Source organism: Mobula hypostoma, chromosome 4, assembly GCF_963921235.1.
Source record: "Mobula hypostoma chromosome 4, sMobHyp1.1, whole genome shotgun sequence".
NCBI classification, from domain to species: domain Eukaryota; kingdom Metazoa; phylum Chordata; class Chondrichthyes; order Myliobatiformes; family Myliobatidae; genus Mobula; species Mobula hypostoma.
Window position 1 is genome coordinate 60,972,157 of NC_086100.1, and position 24,003 is coordinate 60,996,159.

Below are 24,003 nucleotides of genomic sequence, written 5' to 3' on the forward strand. Positions count from 1 at the left end.
GACAATTCTAAAATATTGGCAAAACCCAGAAGAGGAAATTTGTTATATAAAAATAAAACATACCGAAATGGATTGAAAAATGGTTAGGGGCAAACTTCTTGAAAAATCTACAACTCCCATTTAAAATTTTAGATCTGCAAGTTAGTTGTCCAATGCTGTTTTTCATGAAATGTTTATTTTTGATTACTGGTAATTTTGCTTTTAAAAACCAAACTTAATTTAACCTATATACTAAGGTCCTAGACTGGCTCACAGCAAATAACTATCATGGGATAAATTATATGTACCTTAGAATACTAAGATGATTTAAAAAAAATATTGCATCAACAATAATGTGTCAAGTTTTAAGGGTGTGGGAATTCAGAATAAATTTTAGGCAACTGATAAGTAATGGCGCTTTATACCTCTCATTAGTCAAGTGGTTTAAAAAAAGGGCATATGAGCATATTTGCTTCGCATCACAGTTGCTTCTGTGATCCTCCTCCACATAGAGAATTCCACAGATTTGCCACTATCTTACAGCTGTGGCGGCTAGCTCATAAGAAGTATTTGGTGGAGATAAAACATTATTTTTGGAAGTCCAGTGGATTGAGCCATAGTGCTATGATAAAGAGAATTTGTTATTTGCAGTCACATAGTGGTACAGGCTTAAGGAGCCAGGTAGCCTATACTTGTTCATCTTTCCTTTGTGTTCTTGTACAATGAGGGGAGTGCTACATTACAATTAAATCGTTAGTATGGAACAAAGAGACAATTTTAAATTAAACAAACAGGAAATAGCACTTCATTTGAGATAGGGTACACACTATAGAACAAGGAATGAACTTGTACTGACATTACATTTTCCACAGTATCAGGATGACCTAGAATGCCAAAAGCCAAAGCAAGTGTTTAGAGATGTTCATTAAGGGCTAATAATGCCCAGGACAGCAGCATGGGTACCAGTTTCTTCTCTGAATAATATAAGGGCCTCTTACAAAAGTAAGCAATGCAGTCTTGGCAGATTGTTTTATGCATTCATTTGATAACAAAGCAGCACCTCTATAACACACTAAATTCTTAGCTTGTACTACTTACTCAGGACCTAAAAAGACGATTTACCAGAGACAATAATGTCTGAGGCATTAAGATACGTACCACTAAAAAAAAGCATCTTTGTTTGTAGCAAAGCATCAATCAGAAGATACAGTAAAGCTGTGAAAGAAAGTGTTGAGGATAAAAAGTTCTACTTTAGTCTCATCTGACAAGACCAAGCAGTATGTGTGGTAAATCTAATACTGCACATCAGCCAGTATTTACTGTAACACCGTCCCTACTGTAATGTATGGTGGAGATAGCATCACACTATGGGGATGCTTTTTAGCAACAGGGATTGGAAATCTGGTCAGGAGTGATGGGAAGGTGAATGCTGCTAAATAGAGATCCTGGATAAAAACCTGCTATCCTCTGCCAGAAAGCTGAAACAGGGGAGGAAGCTAGTCTTTCAGCAGGACAATGACCTTAGCACACTTCTAGAGCAACCATGAAGTGACTTCAAATTAACAAAATAGATGTCCTTAGGTGGCCCAGTCAGAGACCTGACCTTAAACCCAATCGAACATCTCATCTCTGGCAAGACCTTAACACCACTGTACACTGTCACTCCTCAACTAACCTGGCACAGTTTGAGCAATTTTGCAAGAAGGATAGGCAAATCTTGCATCACATCATGCAAAGCCAATACAGGTATGCATCGCATAACGCCCACGATACATTCTGTGAAATTGGACATTATACGATTTGCACGTGCGAACACCGTATTATCTACTTAGCAAACCTATATGGAGTACTGCAGTGTACCTGTATTGACTAAATAGCCAAGAACTTACACTAAAACTGTATATAAAACTGTTGTTACATGCTCAAGGAGATCTGTTTTTTTTTGTGAGAATGGTGTAATGGTCTTTTGGAGATCACCTGATGTGATTTTCCTGCCGTTGTGAGGTCACGTGATGACATGTGCCCCGTGACTATATAAGGGTCGACTCAGGTGACGCAGATAGATTTTGAGTTTGTAGATTTCCAGGTAGAACGTGTTGTGCCTCCGTTTCTGTTGGGTGTTTGTTTTTGTGACGCAGTTTCATTTTTAAAACGGTTGTACATTCTGTTGAAAGATTCCATATTACTTGGACTGGAAATTTGTGGCTGGAAGTACCAATTCACTCAATTCCGACAATTTTGAAGGGAGAGTGAAGAATTCATCGAAGTGAAGGATCGAGAGAAGTCGGCATCGTTTGGCAGTTTAATAAAGAATTGACCTTATTGAGTCTTCGTCGGAGAGAACCTGCATCGAGATAACTCTTGTAAAAGGGCAATGAGTTCATGCAAAAAGGTGCTCTCTCTAAAAGGAATTTAAGGTCAGTTGATTTAAACTGTTTATTTTCAGCATCGGGAATCCTGTGGACAGAACCAGCAGAAAAGGTGCGTCGGTGAAGAAATCCTTCTCCAGAGAAGTCTCTCCCAATTGAATGCATAAAACTGTTGGACTTTCGAAGTTATCGCTTTAAGAACGATATCTGACTGTATCGCTTTAAGAACTGTTTCCGCATTTAACGCTTTATGAACCAGAGCCGAGTGGAGTTGATGAACAGCTGCATACCTGTTAACCTCTGGTTAAAGTTTTCCTTTGTTTTTTTTCCTTATCGTTTATACGTGTTGAATAAATGTTTGGTTGTTTTTATATAACCTGTCTTGATTAATATTCATTGTTGCCGGTTACGTAACACTGTAAAACACTATAATACATACACTATAATTTTTCATTTCATTTTAACCTTTTTAATTTTTTTTACATTTTAACCTTTTATGTAAACACTTTCTTAGCCTTCATCACACACAACTTATCAAAGATGAGCAAGATCACCCACTTCACTGTTCTCAACTTCCTTATAGTGTTCCACTGGAAGAGTTTCAGGTTGAATAACCTGAGTTTGGAAGCCATGATGCACTTTAAAGTAATATTTTCGAAAGAAAATTAAACAGAGATGACGCTACTACACTCGAGATGCGCAATACATGAGATTGGTTACATCCGCTACATCACATTCTCTGATCGGGATCATGGACGTATATGCGATCGGATGTTAAGCGGCACACACCTGAAGAGACTTATTCAAAAAGCCAGCTAGATATAATAACTTTGAGAGGTAGTTCAACTAAATATTAAGCGCCTTTGAACTGCTGACGATTCAGTTTTTAAATTTTTTTAGATTCTTATGCCTCACAATTGTAATGCCCTGGTTAAGATGTTTACTGCTAATGCTGCAGGGCATTTCATTTACTAGTTTTCTGTAGAAGCAGTGTGTTCTGCTGATAGTATTTCAGTTTAATTATGAGCCCTTTTTTTATTCTTTCTTTTATAACAGTTTGATTAAGCTGAAATTAGTAAATACACCTTCTTTATAATTGCATGTAGTGTATGATCTGTTATTTCTTGCCAACGGATAATTTCACGTGGCCAGTATTCGCTCAGATTGGGGTTCAGGTGGTTGAAACACCCCAACTCTCCAGTTTGGTAGGACCCAAGTCTTACCTACCCTAGACGTACAGAGCTTAAGAAAGGTGGTTTTCTCACCGCTGAGTCCAATGGTATTAATAAGTGGCTAACGGGCTGAGTTTCTATAGAAACCCAATAAAAGAGGATTTCACAATTTTTTCTGCTTTTGGGCTCTACTGTGGAAAAAAATGGCATGTGATTCACAAATAAAAATCCTGTTAAATTGATTGAAATCCATGGTTATAATATTCATTTATATGAAAAGTTTGGAGGCCAAATACTTTTTCCAAGGCACTGTATGTGGACAAATTACTCAACATTTTGGTTAAGTAAAACAAAAGGAAAGAATAGTTTTAACAGTAAGAGAATATTTAAGAAAGTAATACTTGAGTTTTTGTTAATAGGTTTTTGAAAATTTATCCCAAGCTAAATGACTGAACAGAAATGCTATCATATCAAAAATTCCTAGACGAATTTACAAGTACAATGCCCACATTCTCAACATGAAACAACTGAAAAATTGGACACAGACTTACCTCCTCTGGAGTTGTTTCAACCACTAATGAAGATCCCATTCTCCCCTTCATTATTTTTCCCCCTCCACCTGTCATTGTACCTGAAACAAGACAACAGATCACTCATATGCTTTTTAAAAAATCAATATGAATTAAGAATTTGGTTAATACCCCACAGGCATGCACCGGTAGTTACTTGTATAATAAAATAGTTAGACTCTCCATGGAAGCAAAGGAAAACAAGACCATTAGACATAGGAGCAGATTTAGTCCATTCATGCCTTTTGAGTCTGCTTTGCCATTCAACTATAACTGATTTATTTTCCCTCTCAATCCTATTCCATATCTTTGACACCCTTACTAATCGAGAACCTAAAAACTTCTGCTTTAACCTTCACAGCCACCTGTAACAACAAATGCCACAAATTCACCACCCTTTGGCTAATCTCTATTCTAAAGGGATGTCTCCTGTTCTGAGACTGTGCCCTACGTTCCTAATCCCTTTCACTTATTACATCTCCCCACATGCATGCTATTTATGCCTTTCAATTTTCAATAGGTTCATTGAGATTCCCCCTTATTCTTCTAAACCCAATTGTGTTCAGGCCTGGAGCTATGAACGCTCCTCATACGTTAACAAGGGTCATTCTTGTAAACATGCTCTGAACCTTTTCCAATGCCAGCACATCCTTTCTGAGATACGGGCCCCAAATTGTCAGCAATACTCCAAAATGTGATCTGACCAATGCCTTATAAATCCTTGTCTTTACATTCTTGTTCTCCGAAAATCAGTGCCAACATCACATTTGTCTTTCTTACTACCGACTCAACCTGCAAGTTAATATTTAGGAAATCCTGCACTAGGACTCCCAAATCCCTCTGCATCTCCAGTTTCTGAATTCGAACCCCATTTGGAGAATAGTCTACACTTCTACTCTTTCAACCAAAGAGCATGACTATACTTCTGGAGGAGGAAACCAAAGGCCCACGAGCCAGTCCTCATTGGGAAATCAAGGGTGGAGACAGTTTGTGACTTGAAATTCCTCAGTGTTATCATTTCAGAGAACCTGCCCTGGGCCCAGAATGCAAATGCAATTACGAAGAAAGCATGGCCATGCCTCAACTTCCTCAGATGTTTGCAAAGATTTGGCACATCATCTAAAACTTTGACAAACTTCCATAGCTGTATGATGGTGAGTATGTTGACTGGCAGCATCATAGCCAGGTATGGAAACACCAATGTCATTGAGTGAAAATGTAGTTGATAACAGCCTAGTCCATCATGGGTAAAGACCTCCCCACCATTGAGCACATCTATATGGAGTGCTGTTGCAGGTAAGCAGCATCCATCATCAGGGACCCCCACTGCCCCGGTCATGCTCTCATCAGGAAGAATGTACAGAAGCCTCAGGATTCACAAAACCGGGTTCGAAGATTGAAAGTACATATATTACCCAAGTATGTTTACAGTATACAACCCCAAGATTCATCTTCCCCAGACAGCCACAAAACAAAGAAAAACCAGGAAATCCGTTCAAAGAAAAAAAAACCACAACCCCACGTACAAGAACAAAAATTGCGCAAATGGCAACTTAAAAAAGGAAGCAGAAAACACAATATAAAACACACAAAAAATAAGTCCAGGCATATTTCACCAACAAGAGAAAATCTGCAGACGCTGGAAATCAAATTAATACACACAAAATGCTGGAGGAATTCAGCAGGCCAGACCATATCCGTGGAAAAGAGGAAACAATTGACGTTTCAGGCCATGACTCTTCATCAGAAGAGAGAAAAGCCAGAGTAAGAAGGTGTGGGGGGAGAAGAGGAAGAAGTACAAGGTAGTAGGTGATAGGTGAAACCAAGAGAGGGGGAGGGGTGAAGAGCCGGGGAGTCGATCGATGAAAGGGCTAGAGAATGTGGAAAATCACCAAAGGGAGGTGATGGTTAGGTAAGAAGATAGGTGAGAAAAGGAAATAGGAAATGGTGAAGGATGTGGAGTGGGGATGGAGTAATGAAGGTCAATTACCCATTCTGACACGTCAGTCCAGAGCCTCCTCTACTGCCACGATGCATTTCTGTCAGGGTATGAACATCAATTTCTTGAACCTTCGGTCACTGACCACCTCCTCCCCCACTCTGTTGTTTTCTCCTCTCACCTCATCTCCTTACCTGCCTATCACTTTCTTCTGGTGCTCCTCCCCTCCTTTACTTCCATGGCCTTCTGTCCTCTATCAGATTCCCTCCTTCTCCAGCCCTTCCACCAATCAACTTCCCAGCTCTTTAACCGCGCCCCCCCCCAACCCACCTGGGTTTCACCTATCACCTACTACCTTGTACTTCTTTCTCCCCTCCCCAACACTCTCTCCCAAATCTGAAACTAGAAACACGTGAACCGTCACTACCCTTCAACCAGAGGGGATAACTTCATTCACAGCCATCACTGAACTGTTCCCACAACCTACGGACTCATGTTCAAGGACTCTTCATCTCATATTCTTAATATTATTTATTTAATCATTTGCAATGGCACAGTTTGTTGTCTTTTTACACACTGGTGTCCTGTTCTGCTGGTGTCTTTCATTGATTCCATTATGGTTATTAGATTTATTGAGTATGTCTGCAAGAAAGTGAAACTCAGGATTGTATGGTGATACATACTGTATGTGCTTTGATAAATTTATTTTGAATTTTATACACTGTATTCCATCTTCTTTGCCCATGCTCCTAATCTGTCCAACCCCTTTTGCAGACTCACCAGTTCCTCAGCAATACCTACCTGCCCACCTGCATCATCCACAAGCTCGACCGCAAAGCCATCAATTGTGTAATCCAGACGATTAACATGGAACATGAAAAGCAGTGGACCAACATCAGCCCTTCTGGAGCACCATTAGTCATACAGCCAAAGGACTCCATTATTCCCACTCGTTGCCTTCTGCCAGCAGGCCAAACTTCCGTCCATGCTAGTATCTTCCCTGTAATATGATGAGCTCTTATCTTGTTTAGCAGCCACATGAGAGATCTCATTGAAGGCCTTCTGAAAATCCAAGTAAACAACACACACCGACCCTCTTTTGTCTCTTCCTGTCTGTTACTTCTTCAAATAACTTCAACAGATTTGTCAGACAAGATTTCCCCTTAAGGAAATTATGCTGACTTTGGCCTACTTTATTGTGTGCCCCAAGTACCATGAAACCTTATTCCCTCCTTTGATAAAGACTGGAATGATACTTGCGATTTTCTGGTCCATTTCATAAACCAGTGATTCTTGAAGGATCACTACTAATGCCTCCAGCTACCTCTTTAAAAACCCGGGGTGTAGTCTATCTGGTCCAGGTGATTTATCTACTTTCAGTGGCATGCAAAAGTTTGGGCACCCCGGTCAAAATTTCTGTTACTGTGAATAGTTAAGTGAGTAGAAGATGAACTGATCTCCAAAAGGCATAAAGTTAAAGATGAAATATTCTTTTCAACATTTCAAGCAAGATTAGTGTATTATTTTTGTTTTGTACAATTTTAGAGTGGGAAAAAAGGAAAGGAGCACCATGCAAAAGGTTGGGCACCCAAAGAGATTTGAGCTCTCAGATAACTTTTACACAGGTCTCAGACCTTAATTAGCTTGTTAGGGCTATGGCTTGTTCACAGTCATCGTTAGGAAAGGCCAGGTGATGCAAATTTCAAAGCTTTATAAATACCCTGACTCCTCAAACCTTGTCCCAACAATCAGCAACCATGGGCTCCTCTAAGCAGCTGCCTAGCACTCTGAAAATTAAAATAAATGATGCCCACAAAGCAGGAGAAGGCTATAAGAAGATAGCAAAGCGTTTTCAGGTAGCCATTTCCTCAGTTTGTAATGTAATTAAGAAATGACAGTTAACAGGAACAGTGGAGGTCAAATTGAGGTCTGGAAGACCAAGAAAACTTTCTGAGAGAACTGCTCGTAGGATTGCTAGAAAGGCAAATCAAAACCCCCATTTGACTGCAAAAGACCTTCAGGAAGATTTAGCAGACTCTGGAGTGGTGGTGCACTGTTCTACTGTGCAGCGACACCTGCACAAATATGACCCTCATGGAAGAGTCATCAGAAGAAAACCTTTCTTGTGTCCTCACCCCAAAATTCAGCGTCACAAGTTTGCAAAGGAACATCTAAACAAGCCTGATGCATTTTGGAAACAAGTCCTGCGGACCGATGAAGTTAAAATAGAACGTTTTGGCCGCAATGAGCAAAGGTATGTTTGGAGAAAAAAAGGTGCAGAATTTTATGAAAAGAACACCTCTCCAACTGTTAAGCATGGGGGTGGATCGATCATGCTTTGGGCTTGTGTTGCAGCCAGTGGCACGGGGGAACATTTCACTGTAGAGGGAAGAATGAATTCAATTAAATACCAGTAAATTCCGGAAGTAAAATCACACCATTTGTAAAAAAGCTGAAGATGAAAGATGGCTTCTACAACAGGATAATGATCCACAATGGACTACCTTAAGTGGTGCAAGCTGAAGGTTTTGCCATGGCCCTCACAGTCTCCCGACCTAAACATCATTGAAAATCTGTGGATAGACCTCAAAAGAGCAGTGCATGCAAGACGGCCCAAGAATCTCACAGAATTAGAAGCCTTTTACAAGGAAGAAGGGGTGAAAATCCCCCAAACAAGAATTGAAAGACTCTTAGCTGGCTACAGAAAGCGTTTATAAGCTGTGATACTTGGCAAAGGGGATGTTACTAAGTACTGAACACGCAGGGTGCCCAAACTTTTGCTTCGGGCCCTTTTCCTTTTTTATTTTGAAACTGTAAAAGATGGAAATAAAAAAAGTAATCTTGCTTAAAATGTTAAAGAAATGTGTCATCTTTAACTTTATGCCTTTTGAAAATCAGGTCTTCTTTTACTCGCTTAGCTATTCACAGTAACAGAAATTTTCACCGGGGTGCCTAAACATTTGCATACCACTCTATATGTTTCAGCTTCCCAAGCACCTTCTGCTTGGTAGTAGCAACCACACCCACTTTTGCTCCGACACTCTTGAATTTCTGCCGCACTGTTGGTGTCTTCCACATTGAAGACTGAAGCAAAATACTTTTTCAGTTCTCCTGCCACATCTTTGTTCCCCACTACTACGGCCAGGCATCATTTTTCAGCAGTCCAAATGTCCACTGTCACCTCTACTTTACTCTGTATATCTGAAAAAAAATTTGCTATTTTCTTACATTATTGGCCATATTTACATCTTTTCACTCTTTATTGCTTTATAAGTTGCCCTCAATTAGTTTTTAAAAGCTTCCCAACCCTGTAGCTTCCAAGTATTTTCTGCTATATGGTATGCCCTGTCTGACTTCCATTTCAGTCTATGGTTGCCTCATCTCCCTTTAGGACAGTTCTTTCTTTTTAGGATGAAGTGATCTTGCATCTTCCAAATGATTCCCAGAAACTCCAGCCATTCCTGCTCTACCATTAGCTGTGCTACCCCTTTCCAATCAACTTTTGGCAGTTCCTCTCATGCATCTACAGTATATTTACCTGTACTCAATTTGTAAAACTGATGCATCCAATTTTACCTTCTTCCTCTCAAACTGCAGGGTGAATTCTATCATATGATCACTGCCCACTAAGAGGTCACCTTAAACTCTGTATTCAAAACAGGACTATAAAGAACAGACAGCCAGCAGCAGAAACCCCTTTTCAACTGGTAAAATCTTTTGTGTTCTTTGATGCTCATGGAAGGTCAGGAAAACTTAGTTGGTGTGCACACAAGGTATTTAATGTGTGAATTCATGTACTTGTTAGTTTAGTCAACAAAGGGATTTGTTGGTAAAAACATAACTGTCTCTCACTGATCATTAATATAAGGGGCTATTCTTGTAACAGTACCCCATATTCTGGCTGGTGTTTGAAGGCTGTATACAACTCGCATCAGGGCCTTTTTACCTTGCAGTTTCTTAACTATGTCAATTCTTTCCAAGGGCTTGATTTCATTTTTTTTTTAGCAACTAAGTCACCCCACCCCCTCTACCCACCTGCCTGTCCTTTCAATATGATGTATACCCATGAATGTTAAACTGTGATTTTTTTTTATGTTATATACTGCATGTGTTCAAATACAACACCTTTGGTCCTGTATTCACCCGTTTTCTTTTTAATTATGTCTCCATGTTGCCTAAAGGTAATTCTTAACCCTTTCTAAACTACTTGTCTTATTCTTTATTCTGTACTTTTGTAACCTCTCCTGAACCCTCCTTTAATTTTACTTTATCAACACTTTTCCAAGCTACTGTACCCCACAAACCCAAGGTCCTTTAATTTAAAGCCCTATACACAGCTCTAGTTATGAGATTCATCAGGACCCTGGTCCCAACTTGGTTCACATGGAATACATCAGAAGGCACATATTTATGTACTTGAAACAAAAGTACACATCAGATTTAATGTAAATATTGAGTTTAAAAAACATTCTGAATATAAATGCACTGCCTTCAACACCCCTTTTCATGATAGGACACTTTCATATGAAAAGATTCAGAGTTGAAAGTATAGTCCAATTTTCACAACTCTGCAATAAGAAACATACTTAATGTACAATTAAGCTAGTTTAAAAAGCTAATTATGATGAAACATTTAACTAGCCACCCCAGAAGTGGCAACCCAACAAAATTCTTCCAATTTTTTTTTTAAATCTACCCCCAAATGATCTTTTTCACTGTGATCTAAAATTGTACTTGGCAAATCTCAATATTCTTTTGAAATTGGCAGTTTGCATTTTAGCTGTTTGTAGTTGTTTTTAGTTCATGCCCTCTCATCTATTTTGAAGTACACAGGTAGTCAATTATCTCACAAGCATTGATCCACTCCCTTGTCATTTCGATCCAAAAACCTCAAATTAAAGAAAAAGAAACTAAACAAACATAGTAATTGAATGCTGATTAGGATGACGTGAATCTCTAACAGCACCCACTGGCTCAATATTGAGCACTCACACTCATTCAATGATCTGTCTTAGAGCTTAGATTTTATATGCAACAATTCCAAATAAGAAACCAGTGATAACACCTGGCTCAGCACATTACAAAATGGTATAGTTACACAGAAACCTACTGTATTATCTGGATGCTCCCAAAAGGGAAGCCACCAGGTTGTAATGCATCAAGTGATTACTGCATGTCAGACTTAATAAAGATCCCCAGGAATACAGGGCTTCCCCATACTCCAAGGTGCTCACTATTACAAGATAAATAAAAATCATCTTATATCTGATGATCATCAGTTCACACTTCATGCAGAACAGTGCTAACAAGACAGTTGGTGGGAATTCAGAATGCAAATAGTACAATGTGATTTATAGAGTCAAAAACATGGCATAGAACAAAATATAGACCGCATGATTATAATTTCTTTGACAGGCATTTGAAAGAATCAGTAGCAAGATTTCAAAATACCTGTGTTAGTCAGAAAATTACACAAAGCAGAAATTAACTGATTGTTGGAAGATGGGTGAATAATTCATCTTTGTTGTGACAAATGGAATCAGGCAAAAATGCCTCCATGTCACAAGCATCATAATGACCATATAGAACTGGGTTAAGTCCCCAGCTATGGGTTATTTTATGGACATCAGGTAAACATAGGAACCCCAGTGAAGATAGGGGTACTTCTCTTTAAACATTTTAAGTTTGAAGATTAAATAATCAGGAAATTAGCAGGAAAATAAATAATCATTCGAAACTTCTCAGCTGTTCAATAAGAACATAGTTTATCCAATAACTGTAGTAGACTACAGTTTAACTTTAAAGGTTATGAAATTGTAAACTTAAATAAATTGAAACCTTGCAGCAAATTATTAATGCCCACTCAGGATATTTATAAAATCATGCAAAATTGTCAAATTTGACTGTAGATAATCCAGAAACTTTCCTCATTAGTAGCAGATATCCATTCACATGAAAATACAATGTAAAGTGAAAGCCATAAATGTACAGAAGAGAAAAGATCCCTTTGGCCCATCATATCATTGATGGGAGGGGAGAGGCATTTGTCATGTGGATAGCTTTTTCCTCAGGGCTAAAATGGCTAGCATGAGAGGGCACAATTATAAGGTACTTGGAAGTAGGTACAGAGGAGATGTCAGGGGTAAGTTGTTTTGCCTTTTTTGTTTAAAAAGTGGTGAGTGCCGGCGACGGTGGTGGAGGTGGATACGATAGTGTCTTTTAAGAGGCTCCTGGATAGTGTGAGGGGGTCCTGAATTACCCCTATGAACTGTGCTTTTGGAAAAGAAAGAAAGAGAGAGAGAGAGAGAGAGAGAGAGAGAGAGATGAAGACTGCTCACAGGTTGTTTATACTTTCTTCAAGGATATTTGCCTGCTTGTACATTTCTTACACAGACAAAGGAAGGAGGAGTTATTTGAATGACAGCTGATGCCCAGCACGGAAAGATAAAATAGAAGATCAGATGATAGACCTCAGACACATGTTTTGGGACACTGAATGAGCTTGTGTGCCCGCAGGAAAAGTGGGATTTTGGAGGATCTATCAGGCAGATCAATCAGTGGCTCTTGCAGTGAAAAGGAAAGGCAGTGACCGGTGGGGAGTTGTCCATGTGTCCACCCTTGCCTGGGTGATAGCTCCACCACAGAAAACCGGTCCCCTTTGTTGTGGTCACAGTCAGTGACTTTTAAAGGATTTCGGAGGACAACGAGAAGATCGACAGCATCAGCTCACCTGAAGACTCAGATCTCTCCCTCTCTCTCCATCACTACTCAACTCAATACCACGAACTGAACTGAACTCATCATCGTAAGACTGTATCTTTTTACCCCTAGACTTGAAGCGGCTTGGTTTTCATATATATTTCCACACTTACTGATTTACATATATACACACACATATATATATATATAAAATCATTGCTAACCTGTTTGATTATCTACATTTATATTACTCTACTGCGTAGTTACTAATAATATTATTAGTTAATAGCAATACTGGACTCCAAAGTGTTTTCCATCTCTGCTGGTTCTTTAATCCCGTCACGGGATACGTGACAATAGGTACATGGAGCTTAGAAAAATAGAGGGCAAAGTAATTTCTAAAGTATGTACGTGTTTGGCAGGGCATTGTGGGCCGAAGGGCCCCTATTGTGCTGTAGGTTTTCTATGTTTCTATATCCATGTCAATTCTTTTGTTCATTTACACTAATACAAATTGCCACACTATGTTTGTGTACTTCGATGCTTTGCTTAGTAAGTGCCTAAATTCTGCAATGTCCTCAGCCAGCACACTCCAGATACCAACTACTCTCCATGTTAAAAACTTTCCCCTCAAATCCTCTTTAAAACTCTCCCATTTCACAGGAGTTTAAAAAAAATATATCTACCTAGATTTTCCAAATCATGCCTGGGTAACTCTGCAAAAGTGTTGTAATTACCTCAAGGTGACATTTCCTGCTCTGCTCATGTTGTCCAATTGAGCAATGTTATCTTTTCTACAGCCCTCCCAGCCCTTTAGCTGAGAAGCCCAACTCTTAAAGATGTAATGATTAAAATCTGGTGCAAACACGGAAGTTCTTATTTGAATAAAAGTGGGAGACCATGGTAGGTAGCTAGCAGAAAGGTTAACAGGTTTTTTGATTATTTAAGTGAATGTCAATGTTTTAAATTTATAATTAGAACATGCATTTTTGGTACTCCTGAAATGAAAACATTTAAAATTTTGAGCAAGACTGGCAAGTAAACTAAATGTCAAAAAACAGTGAAATATAAAATGGACTCAACTACCTCCAAGTTTTGCCTTCACTCTCTTCCCAGATTCATAGATTTAAAAGTCTTCAGACTTGCCTGTGCCAATTCTGAGTGCAATGGAAGGCCTGCCACATGAAAGCTCAAGAACCAAGTTGCCAGTAGAAGATTGTGGCAGTGATTTTGGAGAAAACGAAGATTTGACTCATCAACTGAGAAAAAATTTCAGATTCCAACAAGAAAAAAAAAATCCCACTTTATTTAGACTTTGAATCATCATGATAATTATTATTAAAGGAACCTCATTTGAAGTAACTATTGGTTTGAATTATGGGACTGGGTCAAAGGACAATACAATTAACTGGAGAGCCAAATATATACACATAGCACACCTATAGAAATAATGACGCTAAATAACAGGCAAGATAACCTTACTAATATTCTGACATACCTGACTGCTCAATTATCTGCCCTTGCATTGTTACCACTCTCCAGCGCTTGTCCTTCTGGAATGCAACCCGTGTTGCTTGCTCTAAATCCTTAGCCACAAGTGTGTCACGAAGTGCAAAGTAAAATGCTGGTCGCACCATCTCGTTGCTTATTTTAACCAAATCAAAGAGACGGGGTATGTTTTCAGGAGTTTGGATTTTACTGCTACTTTTCTCCCAAACTTTCATCTGAAGAAAGAAAGATAAGTTTCCATAATAGTTACAAGTATTTTAAATCAAACACATTTAAATTCTAGTGATTAGTACCTTATCCAAAGCAATAAAAGTTGCTACTCCAATATTTTGATTCTTCAGGAACTTGACACACTCTTGAGCATTATCAATTGTGTCCACAACGATGTTATCTAAGGCACCACAACAGGAGGAAATAGCAACATCGTATTTTTCATCAATGGCACCCAGGTCACCCTAAAATAAATTATAAAAATAGAAAGATAACAATTAAACTAAAATAGAAGTCAACCACAAAAAAGATTTCTGGGTTACTGTGCAAATGGTTTACATTTCATATTCCCCTTACCAGTCTCCCATGGATTCCAAGAATTTTGCCAGTGTTCTTCTGCTGCATTAGAGCTTCCAAAACTCTGCCCCGACTGCGATTTACTGTCAAAGCGCTCTTTACTTCTTCAACCTTTTGCCGCAGCTCATAAACACTATTCCGCATCTGAGCATCAATCTGGATTATTTTATCAAGTTCCTTTTCATCCTAGTAAGGATATAAGAAATCCATTCTGATTTTGTTACATCTTAAACTGAGAAAGGCACAATTTTAGCATTTAATTCATTATTAAAAATATGCACAACTGCATACAGTATATCAATGAGACAAACTTCTGAGCTTTTAAGTCATGTAGCATGAAATTTCAAGAACAAATCTATTCCCAAATTCATATTTAAATACCAACTGATTAAATTTGAACCTCCTAAACTAGACAAATGGACATTAGCCGAAATAAAATTTCATGCAATCCAATACTTCAGAAAGTCACCATTAAAAATTGCATAGAACAGTTGCACTGCACTTTGCACTGACTTAAAAAACCCTCAAATATCCCAGCCACAACCAAGATGAATCTTTAGATAAAATATAATAAATTATTAAATACTTGTACAGAGGTTTCTGGTTATTTGGGACAGGAAACTGTTGTAAATGGTTTCTAACTAAGGTGAGTCATGTGGACTTGCATGGCAGTTAAATACAACATCGTGCTTAGAGTGAAGAGTGTTTAAATTGCGTCAGTTGCTTGTGTTTGTGTTCAAAAAGTAATGATTATTGTCACTGATAGTTGGGGAGAAATGAGCAGCAAGCCAACTCAATCATTTTGCTCAGTGAAATTTCAAGCTTTCAGCCTTGGAGATACCAGAAACAGAATCAAAACAAAACAATTTCACTACTTCAACAAGTTAGCAACTTGGAAGTATCAACAAACAATGAAGATTTGGAGGATGCAATCGTTGAAAGCATTGTGTGAAGGCAGTCCATTATCTGCCCAGATGTTTCTATCGATTTTGTTCTTTTTGACTATCAAAAAGAACATAGGTGTATACACTGGATGAATCTCTATCCATAACTATTAGGAACTAATACAATTTTATTGTACTGTAGTAGATTGGCAGTGTTCTAATATGTTCTGTATTTCATTTAAGTACATTATTTGTCTTTCTTTAAAATACCTTTTTAACTATTCCTATGAAACTTTGGCTAATTTGGGCAGACATTTAATTGGGCCAAAATATACTAGTCCCAATGTGTTCCAATTAACCACAATTTATTACATTACACTTGTCATAATTATTTCCCAATATATTAATATTTCAAAGTAAGACTGGCAAAGCATACATCTCTACAGGTGTGTGTTACAAAGTACCAAACCACAATTTACAACTTGTTTCCTAATAAACTTAGTCCACCTAAAAGAAAAGCTCTTTTTAAAAAAAAAGAAGGATCAAAACATCATTTATAAGGTTGTTAATTCCATATGGAAGAGAGCTTTAGCTCCCTGACCAAATGGAAATTTTGGACTCATACAAGCATTGTAAAGACGAACTTCTGCATAACTGATTCTCGCTATTATTAATCAGGCCTTAAAAAAAAATCTACCAGCTACTTCAAATTCAGTTGAAAGTCATAACATGTTAAAATAGGAACCACTACTCCAATAATTGATAAGACATTAGGTTAAGCATTTTCTGGACTTTCCATTGAAACTACCCATTCCTTTCTTCTTTGTACTCCCCCCACATGGGCCATCTTCACAACCCAATTTCCAAGGGTTACTCACAAGAAACAAATCCATGATTTCTTAGTTACTCCTTACATGCAAATCTAGCTACTGCCACTTTGCTGCTTTGAGGTTTCTTTCAGGCTTGCCAACAGCCTCAATATCTCAAATAAAACAGAAAACTCTGGAACAAATTAGAATATGCGGATAAAAAAAAAAGCAGATCAATGCCCACACCTCAAAGCCAAAGAAAAAGATAACCTGAAATATTAACACACTGTTTGTCTTTCCACAGATGCTACCTAACTTGTCAAAAATTCAAATTTTTCATATTTCCTTCACTTAGTCACACTGGAGCTCTCCTTACTTAAGATATAAAAGCACACTCCATGCTACCTCACCACAGACCTTGCTTGGAATTCCTTGTGGAGGGTCCAATGTTAAATTGACAATATGAAAGTAGGTTTAGGGCTGGAAATGAAAATCAATGAACTCCCACCACTGATCCCCGACCTCTGCAAATGTCCTTCTACTAAAACCACATCACTTAAACTGCTTTTAAGGATGTCCCAGCAATTTTCAGGAACCAGTGTAAAGTTGACTGCTGAAACAGTTAGTAGGCAAAGGTAGAGTTTGTGACCAAAAGTGATTCAATTTCTTGGGGTTGGGAGCTACAGGTTGCCAAATCCAGAGTTGGACTAAGCTTAAAAGGTTGTTTCTAGAGTTGAAATATCCACAATTCCTCATCAACTGCAGCAAAAAAACAATGCTATACATGTTTAGTAACTTCATTTATTGTACTGAGAGGATACTTACTACAGGTAATTTAGTTTTTTGAACCCAAGTTCAAGTCCTGGATTATTCAAGTGTTTCTGTTAATAACACTTAAAGTTCTTGAATGTCTGTCGTCATTTTGACTTACAAAACATTCAATTTTTTGAAACAGCAAGTTTGCTGGAAAATTGTTCCTCCTGTTGGTACATGAAGCAGCTCAGTAAACAGTATTCAATAATCAGCACCTTCTGGATACACAATGGTAGTAATTGTATTCTTTAAAAAGAAATCAACTAGATTATTTATTATGTCCATGAAAAACTTTAGACATGCCAATACTCACAAATAAATGTTACTCATTTAAATGTATCGAATATAGAGATTGCTGGAAAGAAGTCTTTCAAAAGTTTATTTAACTAACCTTATCCAATTGTTGTTCATTTTGTGGAATTTTGGCTTCCAAATCTTTAATTGCTGCTTTTCTTTCTTTAAGTGTATTAACAGTAGCTGCTAGTGCATCCTTAGACTGGCTGAGTTGACCCAAAGCAGATTTATGGTGACTGAGGTAAATATCTAGCTCTGACTGAGCCACATCCATCTTTGATCTAGCCTCATTCACTGCTTTACTCAATTCCATCAACTCCTTCTCATTCACCTGTATATATAAATAAGTATATATTAATTAAAAACTACAATGTTAAGATGACAAAAATTAATAAAATTCAGGTACTGTGCAAGCTCATGTTAAAATTAAAAGTCTTCAGTCGAAGGACACCTTTGTTACTGAATATTTTACTTATGTAGAATTCAATCAAATGAAATGTACTTGTGCTTGTCATTTTCAATTTTAATGGAAATAAACATCTGAAAAAGTATTATCTGAAATAGTTCAAGCAACACAAAGAAAAATATGCTAAACTCAGTAAAATTCTTTTATACCTTTAAACTTTAAGCATTGTATTTGCCTTATTCCATCTTCTACTGTAGTAATTAAAATTATACCGTACCTCTTTTTCTTCCTGCAATCCTTGTGTCTCTTGTTTGAGAGTCTCCATTACTTTCCTCAGCTTCTCTTCCTCATTTATTTTATTTTGTTCAAGCTTTTCCTTTCCAGCTGTTGCTTCTCTGATGGTCTTTTCACTATCATTGGGTACATTTTTCAAATCATTCAACTATCAAAGTATAATAAGCAAAAACTTCATGCGTTAATAAACAAATATATACTGTTTTCTACAAATAGTATTTCTCAAATATTTCAATTTTACAAGCATTGGTGAGAAGATACTTTTCAGTAAAGAGAAAGACGACCCAGACTGTTCATCCTTCCATATTAAAATTGCATATCATTAACCATAAAAGGTGTGCCCTTTTTACCTTCTTAAAATAAACATATTTCAGTACAATTGAGCAGTAACAGAGATCCCCAAAGAAGATTCACTGATGTACAGTGAGTACTACCTAAACCTAAAGCATTGCAATGGGGGACTTCAATTATACAAGGGGGAATCACAAGAGACGGAATTTGTTGAATGCCTATAAGATGGCATTTTAGAGCAACTTGTGCTTGAGCCTATTCGGTGAAAGGCCATCTTAGATTGGGTAATAACCAAGAACTTATTAGGGAGCTTTATGTCAAGGAACCCTTAGGAGGCAGTGATCATAATACGATCAATTAATGTTGCAATTTGAAAGGGAGAAGCACAAGTCACATGTACCAGTATCGCAATGGAATAAAGGAATTACAGAGACATGAGAGAGGAGCTTGCCCAGGTGGATAGGAAGGGGATACTGGCAGGGATGATGTCAGAGCAGAGGTGGCTGAAGTTTCTGAGAATAGATCACAAGTAGTAGTTCTCAAATGGCAGGACGAGGCAACCGTGGCTGACAAGGGGAGTTATGGCCTACATAAAAGCCAAGGAAAGGGCATATAACATAGCATACAATTCTATCACTGGTATGGAGGGGCTACTGCACAGGTCTGAAAGCTGCTGCAGAAGGTTGTAAATCTAGTCAGCTCCATCTTGAGCACTAGCCTACAAAGTACCCAGGACATCTTTAGGGAGCAGTGTTTCAGAAAGGCAGCATCCATTATTAAAGACCTCCAGCACCCAAAGCATGCCCTTTTCTCACTGTTACCATCAGGTAGGAGATACAGAAGCCTGAAGGTACACGCTCAGCGATTCAGGAACAGCTTCTTCCCCTCTGCCTGTGCTATGGGCCTGTACTCAATGGAATTTAGAAGAATGTGGGGGAAGGGAGGGGAATAGCATTGAAACCTATTAAAATTGAAAGGACTAGATAAGGTGGATGTGGAGAGAATATTTCCTATGGTGGGGGTATCCAGAACCAAGGGCACAACCTTAGAATTGACAGACAACCTTTTAGAACTGAGGTAAAGAGGAATTTTTTTTTTTAGCCGAAGTAGTGAATCTGTGGAATGCTATACCATAGTTCGCAGCTGAAGCCAAGTCCATGGGTATATTTAAAGCGGAAGTTGATAATTTCCTGATTGGTCGGGGCCTCAAGGGATACGGTGAGAGCAGGTGTGGAGGGTTGACTGGGATTCGGGATCAGCGATGATGAAGTGGACTCAATAGGCTGAATACCATAATTCTGCTTCTTTAACTTATGGTTTAAACTCATAAGAAATTAATAACAGCTGAAAAATAATGCTGTTCTATCTGTAAGCAAATTACACCAGCAAAAACAGGATTCACCAGGACACTGCCTGGATTGGAGGGTAGGAGCTACAAGGAGGTTGAACCAATTTGTGCTGTTTTTGTCCTAGCACTGGAAGCCAAGGGGAGGCCTAATGAAGTTTATAAAATCATCAGACACACAGATAGGGGACACAGAATCCTCCCCACTTTCCACCAGGGTAGAAATGCGAAAGACTAGAGGGAAAGCTCTTAAGATGAGTGTAGGAATAATTTAAAAGAAATATTATACAGAATGGTGGGTGCATAGACATACTGCTAGGGGCAGAAATGATAGCAATGCTCAAGAGGCTTTTTAGACAAACATGAATGCAGGGATGGAAGGATAAGGAACTTGTAAAGGCAAAAGAAATTTAGTTCAATTTGGCACAGTGTTTGGCACAAACATCATGGTCTGAAGGGCCTTATATGTGCTTTGCAAAACCAGGACGATAATTAAACCAGACTAATGGTGCTTATCCACATAATAACCTGTAATATCTTTGGAAGGTAAGGAGTGAAAAGACAATTAAGCTCCATAGTGAGCCACTGGTGCTTAGTTGACCTGATTAAGTTTTGAGACATTTTCACAAGGTAAAATAGTTGAAAGTGAGTTATACCACAAGTATATGCAGAAATGTTCCTGATGTCTTAAAAAAAAGGTAACAATCCAGTAGAGCATCTTTTAGTCTTTTTTGAGTAATGAAAAAACTAAGAGATGTTGTACCGGATCATTGTCACATGTAACTCAGAAGTGGGGGAGAAGAGGGGAGCTGTAATGATGGGGGAAAAGAAAGAAGGTTCTGTGGAGGACAGCGATATTTATGGATGGTTTGTTGCCTCCTGGTCGTCAGGGTCAGGGACATCTTGGATTGAGTCCACAGCATTCCTTAGTGGGAGGCTGGTTGAGTAACAACGACATGGGTAGGATGGATGATGAAATCCTGCGAAGTGAATTCAGGGAGCTAGGTGCTAAGTTAAAGTACAGCACCTCAGGGGTTGTTACCTCAGGATTGCTGCCCTGTGCTACATGCTGGTGAGGCCAGAAATTGGAAGATCATATAGTTTAACACTTAGCTAAGGAGTCATTGTTCTGTCTTCCAGGGAAGGTGGGACCTGTACAGAAGAACCCATTTGCAGCTGAACTGTAGACTAATATCAGCACAAGGAGGTTTGCCAGTGCTGCACAGGGAGGCAGGGGTTTAAACTAGAGTTACAGGAGGTTGGGAATCAGGCTGCCAGAATAGATAGTGGAGAGGTTGTGGAGGTAGATATTAAGATCACAAAGTCAGGAATCAAGAGGTTGAGCATGGTGTGACTAATGCCCTGAGCTGCACATATTTCAATGCAAGAAGTATTGAAGGAAAGGTGGATAAGTTTAGGGCATGGACCAGCACATGGAATTATGTCCTTGTAGCCTTAGCGAGACTTGGTTGCGGGAGGGGCACAACTGGCAGCTCAATATTCCAGTGGGGAGGGGCGGCATTACCAGTCTGGACAGACTGGAAAGCTCGTCTAGTGCTACCTTATGGGCAGAAATGAGAAACAAGGTAGGTGTGACCATGTTAATGGAGTTATATTATACCACCCAACAGTCCACAAGACTTACAGGAACAAATATGTAGAGATTGCAGACTGTTTCAAAAAAATAAAAAGGTTGTGATAATAGGTGACTTTCCACACATTGACTGGTACTCCCATACTTTAAAAGGATTGGATAGGAATGAGTTTGTCAAGTGGGTTCAGTAAAGTTTCTTTCATCAGTACACAGAAGTCCCAACTCAAGAGAGTGTGATACTAGAGCTCCTGCTAGGGAAGGTTACAGAAGTTTGTGTCAGGGAAAACTTTGCATCTAGTGATAATAAATTTCAAGGTAATTATGAAGAGGCATAGGTCTGGTCCTCAGCTTGAGATTCCATATTTGTGAAAGGCCAACTTTGCTGATATCAGAAAAGATCTGACAAGTATGGTAAGTGTCAGGCCTTCAAAAGTGAAATTTTGAAAGTATAGAGCTTGCATGTCCCTTTCAGAATAAAAGGAAGACATAATAGGTTTATGGAACCTTAGTTTTCAATAAATATTGAGGCTCTCCCTGGATAAGAAAATAAAGGCAGTGCAAAACAGGTATAGGCAGGTACTTGAGAAGCACAAGAAATGCAAGAGAATAAGTACTTAAGAAATCAGGACGGCTAAAAAAAGACATGAGGCTGCTCTAGCAGACAAGGTGAAGGAGAATCCTAAAAGCTTCTACAGACACATTAAGAGCAAAAGAATAGCAAGGGACAAAATTGATCTTCTGAATATCAATATTCCAGAGTGGTAATATAACTGTGGGGCCAAAAAAAGATGAGGGAGACCTTAAAAGGATTTTCTGCATCGGTATTTACTTGTGAGATGGATTGAGATTCTATAGTTGTGACGAAATGCAGCACTGAGGTCATGGACCCAATACAGATTACAGAGGTGGTGGTGTTGGCTGTCTTGAGGCGAATGAGGGCAGATAAATCCCTAGGGCCTGACAAGGTGCTCCCTTGGCCCCTGTGGAAGGCTAATGCAGAAATCGCAGGGGCCCTCTCAGAGATATTTAAAACCACGTGATATGCTAGAGGATGAGGATAGTTAATACTACTTCATTGTTTAAGAAAGGCTCCAAGATTAAACTCAGAAATTATAGTCCAGTGAGCCTGACATCAGTAGTGGGAAAGTTATTGGAAAGTATTCTAAGGGACCAGATATACAAGTATTCGGACAGACATGGACTGATTAGAGATGGTCAACATGGCTTTGTGCATGGCAAGTTGTGTCTAACCAATCTTATGGAGTTTTTTTTTGAGGAAGTTAACGGGAAAGCTGATGAAGGCAAGGCAGTGGATGTTGTCTACATGGACTTCATGAAGGCATTTGACAAAGTCACGCATGGGAGGTTGGTCAAGAAGGTTCAGTCTCTCAGCATTCAAGATGAGGTAGTAAACTGGATTACACTGGCTTTGTGGGATAAGCCAGCGTGGTAATAGATGGTTGTCTCTCTGACTGCAGGCCTGTGACCGGTGGAGTGCTGCAGGGATCGGTACTGGGTCCATTATTGTTTATCATCTATATTAATGAACTGGATGATAATGTGGTTAACTGGATCAGCAATTTTGCAGATGACACCAAGATCGGGGGCATAGTGGACAGTGAGGAAGACCATCACAGCTTGCAGTGGAACCTGGACCAGCTAGATAATTGGGCTGAAAATTGGCAGATGGAATCTAATGCAAACAAGTACAAGGTATTGCAGTTTGTAAGGATCATAGTGAACTGTGGGTCACCAAAGAGTCCTGTAGAAAAAAGGGATCTGGGAATACAGGCCTATAACTCATTGAGAGTGGCATCACAGGTAGATAAGGATTGTAGAGAAAAGTTTTGGCATTTTAGCCTTGATAAATCAACGTACTGAGTGCAGGAATTGGGATGTAATGTTGAAATTGCATAAGATGCTGGTGAGACCGAATTTGGGGTATTGTGTGCAGTTTTGGTCATCTACCTACAAGAAAGATGCTAATAAACTGGAAGAGTACAGAGAAAATTTACAAGGATGTTCCTGGGACTGGAGGACCTGAGGAAAGATTGAATAGGTTAGGACATTATTCCTTGGAATGTAGAAGAATGAGGGGAGATTTATCAGAGATATACAAAATTATGAGTGATATAGATAGGGTTAACACAAGCAGGCTTTTTTACCACTAAGGTTGGGTGAGACTACAACTAGGAGTCACAGATTAAGGGTAAAAGGTAAAATATTTAAGGAAGCCCCTTCCCTCAGAGGGTGGTGAGTGTGGAACGAGTAGCCAGTCTAAGTGGTAGACATGGGGTCAACTTGAACATTTAAGAGAAATTTGGATAGATACACGGATGAAAGGGGTACGGAGGACTATGGTCTGGGTGCAGGTCGATGGGACTAGGCTCATTAATTGTTTGGTACAAACTGGATGGGCCAAATAGTCTGTCCATGTGCCAGGTGTGTTCTATGACTATGACATCCATAG

At 38.9% G+C, this 24,003-nt stretch overlaps 1 protein-coding gene across 2 annotated transcripts in view; it reads right to left on the reverse strand.

The window, feature by feature from the left end:
* The window catches only part of smc4 (structural maintenance of chromosomes 4), a 75,314-nt gene that overhangs the window by 23,771 nt on the left and 27,540 nt on the right, over nucleotides 1-24,003 (reverse strand). For both annotated transcript variants that reach the window (XM_063045847.1, XM_063045848.1), the window contains exons 10-15: nucleotides 18,287-18,451; nucleotides 17,701-17,934; nucleotides 14,804-14,989; nucleotides 14,530-14,691; nucleotides 14,226-14,451; nucleotides 4,072-4,151 (exon numbers count right to left, since the gene is read on the reverse strand). In XM_063045847.1, coding sequence (XP_062901917.1) covers nucleotides 4,072-4,151; nucleotides 14,226-14,451; nucleotides 14,530-14,691; nucleotides 14,804-14,989; nucleotides 17,701-17,934; nucleotides 18,287-18,451 — 1,053 coding nt within the window. The remainder of the gene's footprint in view (nucleotides 1-4,071; nucleotides 4,152-14,225; nucleotides 14,452-14,529; nucleotides 14,692-14,803; nucleotides 14,990-17,700; nucleotides 17,935-18,286; nucleotides 18,452-24,003) is intronic.